General features: G+C 34.5%; 1 protein-coding gene across 1 annotated transcript in view; it reads left to right on the top strand.

Moving 5' to 3' along the window:
• LOC125042120 overlaps nucleotides 1-2,500 on the top strand; it is a 65,304-nt gene that overhangs the window by 18,408 nt on the left and 44,396 nt on the right. The window contains exons 12-14 of the mRNA XM_047637586.1: nucleotides 1-48; nucleotides 672-962; nucleotides 1,936-2,247. The exon at nucleotides 1-48 is cut by the window's left edge and continues 291 nt beyond it. Coding sequence (XP_047493542.1) covers nucleotides 1-48; nucleotides 672-962; nucleotides 1,936-2,247 — 651 coding nt within the window. The remainder of the gene's footprint in view (nucleotides 49-671; nucleotides 963-1,935; nucleotides 2,248-2,500) is intronic.

Below are 2,500 nucleotides of genomic sequence, written 5' to 3'. Positions count from 1 at the left end.
GTGTGATGCCTCGGTTCCTCACGTCAAGAATGCTGTCTATTACCAAGAGTAAGTGGTTAGATGTATTGACGATCGGGATAATATACGGTGAATATACTGTAATAATAGTGATGAAAGTGATAATAATGGTAACAATGATAATAATAAGAGCAATAACAATAATGAAATAATGATGATAGTAATTATAATAATAATAATAATAATAATAATAACAATAATAATAATAATAATTTGTTAATATAATGATAATAATTGTGATAATGGTACCCGCAATTATGAAAATGGTAAAAGATAATAAATAATGATAATAATAATGAAAATTGTAATAATATAAGTAATAGTGATAATGAAAATAGTAATAATGATAATGATGATGATTGTAATGATAACGATAATGAGGATAATGATAATGATAACAATCACGATCAGGATAATGACAATACCGATAATGATGATAATGAATATGCTATTGATTTAGATTCTGGTCACATTTTTTTTCTAAATACCTGTCCCCCCCAAAAAAAAGAAAAAAAAAAAGAATATAAAAAAATAGAAAAAAAAGAGAAAAAAAAAGAAAAGAAAAGAAAAGGAAAAAAAAAAAAATATATATATATATCAATGAAAACCCTCTACTAATAACTAACAAACTCTTTCCTCCATCGCATCGCCAGAAGCATCAACAAGGGCCGCGTCGAGTGCCTCCCAGGATATAAACTCCCCAACAACGAAACAACAGCTGATTTCCAGTGCCACGAAGGATCTGAATGGAGCTTTAATGACCTCGTGTTGACCCCTACATCCTGCGAACCCATATGTCAAGAGGAGTGCCACAATGGGGGGTCCTGCGTGGCACCGGAACAGTGCCTCTGTCCCAAGGGCTTCAGCGGGAGGGCCTGTGAAGTGGACGATCTCGGGGAATGCCAAGAACTGCCGCGGATTCCTCACGCGTCCATGAACAGGGAGTGAGTTGGCTGCCGGTGGCTTTGGGCAGCGCCGTTCTTGCTCTGTCTCTTGTGTTTTATTATCTCTTTCTGTTTTTTTTTTTTTTTTTAGTTTTTTTTAATTTCCTTTATTTTTGTTTTTTTTTCTATTGCTTTTGTTTTATATATTTCCTTTTTTTCCTTTCTATTTTGTTTTGAGTTTTTTTTTTCTTTCATTTTGGCTTTTTTTCTATTGCTTTTGTTTAATATAATTTATTTTTTTCTCTCTTTCTCAATTTGTCTCTCTCTTTTGTTTTGTTTATTCCAGTTTTAATTTCCTTAAGTTTCGTTGGTTTGTTTATTCATCATTGGATTTGCATAATGATTTGTTTATATTTTTTGTATTTGCTTTCTTTCTCTATCTATGCTTTTCGTTCTTAACTTTGAGGGACATAAATAAATAATAAAGGTGAGAAAATAATTTTTAAAAAATTACATATTAGTAAAGCAGTAGATATATCATTATAATAATAAACAAATAGGCCTACATTCTTCATTTTAGGTGATAACCATAACTGAAATGTATTCATATAACCTAACATATAATTCATAATGTCACTATAAATGATTTCTGTATATCTCCCTTTCAATATTTATACATTACCGACATCATGATATATATATATATATTTTTTTTTTTTATGCAAAGAAATGTAAGAAAATAATTACGTATCATATATTGTATCTATTTTACGCATAGAAATAAAAGAAAAAGAAAAGGTTTGTTGATGCATTCATGCGACATGCTGTATTCGTGAAATATATCGCATACAGCAGCATTTAAACAAATACAATATGTTATAACACATTCTTGTATTCCCTTTTTCCTTCAGAACTACCTCTATATCCCTCCATATCTTTCATATTTCATATTCTTTATTCCTTCGGCTTCGTTTCCTTATTTGCGAACTTACCCCCTCATCTTACGCATTGTCTTCCCCTTGCCCCAACCCAGCCACGAGAAGGGCAGTGCGTTATGCTACCCAGGCTATAATGTCCATCGAGAGCGACACCTCAGACACTTCAGATTTGCCTGCACGAATAAAGTGTGGAAGATGAAAGGCACGAGACAGAATCTCCCCTTTTCCCAAACCTGTTATAGCTTCTGCCACCATGGGAAAGGGTGTCAGAATGGTGGCACCTGTATGGGTGTCAGTGCCTGCGACTGTATGCCAGGCTTCACGGGGAAAGAGTGTGAGAACCTACTGCAGCAGGAGGAGACGTGTGGGGAGCCGCCGGTTTTGCCTAATGCTCTTCTGCGGGAGAGGTTGGTGGAAGAGGACTTGATATGTGTGTGATCATGTTTGTGTTTCTTTGTGTTTGTGTTTGTGTCCGTGTTTTTCTTTGTTTGTTTGTCTTCGTACCCGTGTGTTTCATTGTGGGTTCGTGTTTGTGCCCGTGTTGTTTCTTTGTTTATTTGTGTTTGTGCCCGTGTATTTCTTTGTTTGTTTGTGTCCGTGTGTTTCTTAGTCTTTATATGCTTGTTTTAGCACGTTTGTGTATGTGCCTGTATTTGCTTT

The sequence above is a fragment of the Penaeus chinensis genome, chromosome 31, assembly GCF_019202785.1.
Source record: "Penaeus chinensis breed Huanghai No. 1 chromosome 31, ASM1920278v2, whole genome shotgun sequence".
Lineage (NCBI taxonomy): Eukaryota > Metazoa > Arthropoda > Malacostraca > Decapoda > Penaeidae > Penaeus > Penaeus chinensis.
Note: the sequence above shows the minus strand (reverse complement) of the source record. Positions and strands in the feature narration are given on the sequence as shown.